Source organism: Galeopterus variegatus, unplaced genomic scaffold, assembly GCF_000696425.1.
Source record: "Galeopterus variegatus unplaced genomic scaffold, G_variegatus-3.0.2 Scaffold10181, whole genome shotgun sequence".
Lineage (NCBI taxonomy): Eukaryota > Metazoa > Chordata > Mammalia > Dermoptera > Cynocephalidae > Galeopterus > Galeopterus variegatus.
This window is the reverse complement of record NW_007736292.1, coordinates 15,984-17,267: the sequence shown is the minus strand read 5'-3', so window position 1 is coordinate 17,267 and position 1,284 is coordinate 15,984. Positions and strand designations below refer to the sequence as shown.

The 1,284-nt window shown below is 33.5% G+C and overlaps 1 protein-coding gene across 1 annotated transcript in view; it reads right to left on the bottom strand.

Moving 5' to 3' along the window:
- Positions 1-1,284, bottom strand: part of LOC103609846 (RING finger protein 17-like) — a gene marked incomplete at its 5' end in the record, with an annotated part of 25,161 nt that overhangs the window by 14,814 nt on the left and 9,063 nt on the right. Inside the window, 1 exon segment of the mRNA XM_008594121.1 lies at positions 719-841. Coding sequence (XP_008592343.1) covers positions 719-841 — 123 coding nt within the window.

The window sequence follows — 1,284 nt, the reverse complement described above, 5'->3', positions numbered from 1 at the left end:
TAAAATAAGTATTTAAAAACCTAACAAGTGAACTCTAGAAATAAAAATATCTTGTGGTATAATATCTTGTGGTACGTTACTATGATGCATACTCTATTCCTATAAAGGATTTATAGCAGCTTAAAATGTGAAACCATTCTATTACGGTTCTATAATGTGAACAGTTCTTAAAATGTGAAACCATTCTATAACAGGCTACTTATGTTTTTTAAAATATTAAAAACATAAGTACTAGGCAACTGGAATGAGCTATTTATTGAAGCTAAGCTGAAAATGTGGCTCTGAGTTTCCTGTGAGAAGGCAAATGGGGCAAACGTTATAATATATGGCTTTCATGTAAAGTAAAAGGAAAAAATGTTTCATCTAGGGAGAGATCCCTTTTCTGGCATTGAATTCTCTAAATATTTTATAATGTGCATCCCTATATTCAAACGACATTGAGGGCCGGCCCATGTCTCACTTGGGAGAGTGCGGTGCTGATAACACCAAGGCCGTGGGTTCAGATCTTGAATCTTAATATAATTAAAGTCTTTTTCAGGACATTTATAAAGCATTATATAGCATATTGGTTTCTCAAAAACTGTACAAGTTCTCTAGGCTCTCCTAATATATCAGATATATAGAATCATAGTCAAGACTCGAGGTGTCAAATTATGACATTTTAACCAGAATTAATTTTTCTATAGTTTAGATTTTTATAGAAAAATAGTTCACTTACTTCTTTCAATATCTCCTCAGAATGTCCAAAAGTACAATATTTATGGTGTGCCCTAAAATAAGAAAGTGACATGTCATCAAAATAGAATGAACAGATAATTCCCCATGGGTTTTTGGGTAATTCCTATACCACTTCAATAAAGATTATTACTATAAAAATAAAGTCTATTTCATAAGTAAAATTGTATAGTGTGCAAACATGAAATTCGGTTTCTGACAATCACGGTATTACCAGACAGCTTGACTAGTGACTGATTTCCTAGAATTTTCTTCCTGGTATTCTGACAGGTCATGAGGGAGTAATTCTACTACTTTGGTTTATGTAAAATACATTTACATGTCCATAAGGGATAGAGTTTTCTAGTTATCTACTCGAAAACAATTTAGTATGTATAATTTGCTATATATATATATCATCTTTAGATGATGCTAATAAGTTATACTAAGTAGAAGGAGAAAGAAAAGGTATGTTCAGAGGTGAAGAAATGAAGTTTCATTAAAAATCCCAAAATGGGGCCGGCCCGGTGGCGCACTGGATAGTGCGCCGCTTGGGAAGCGCGGCGGCGC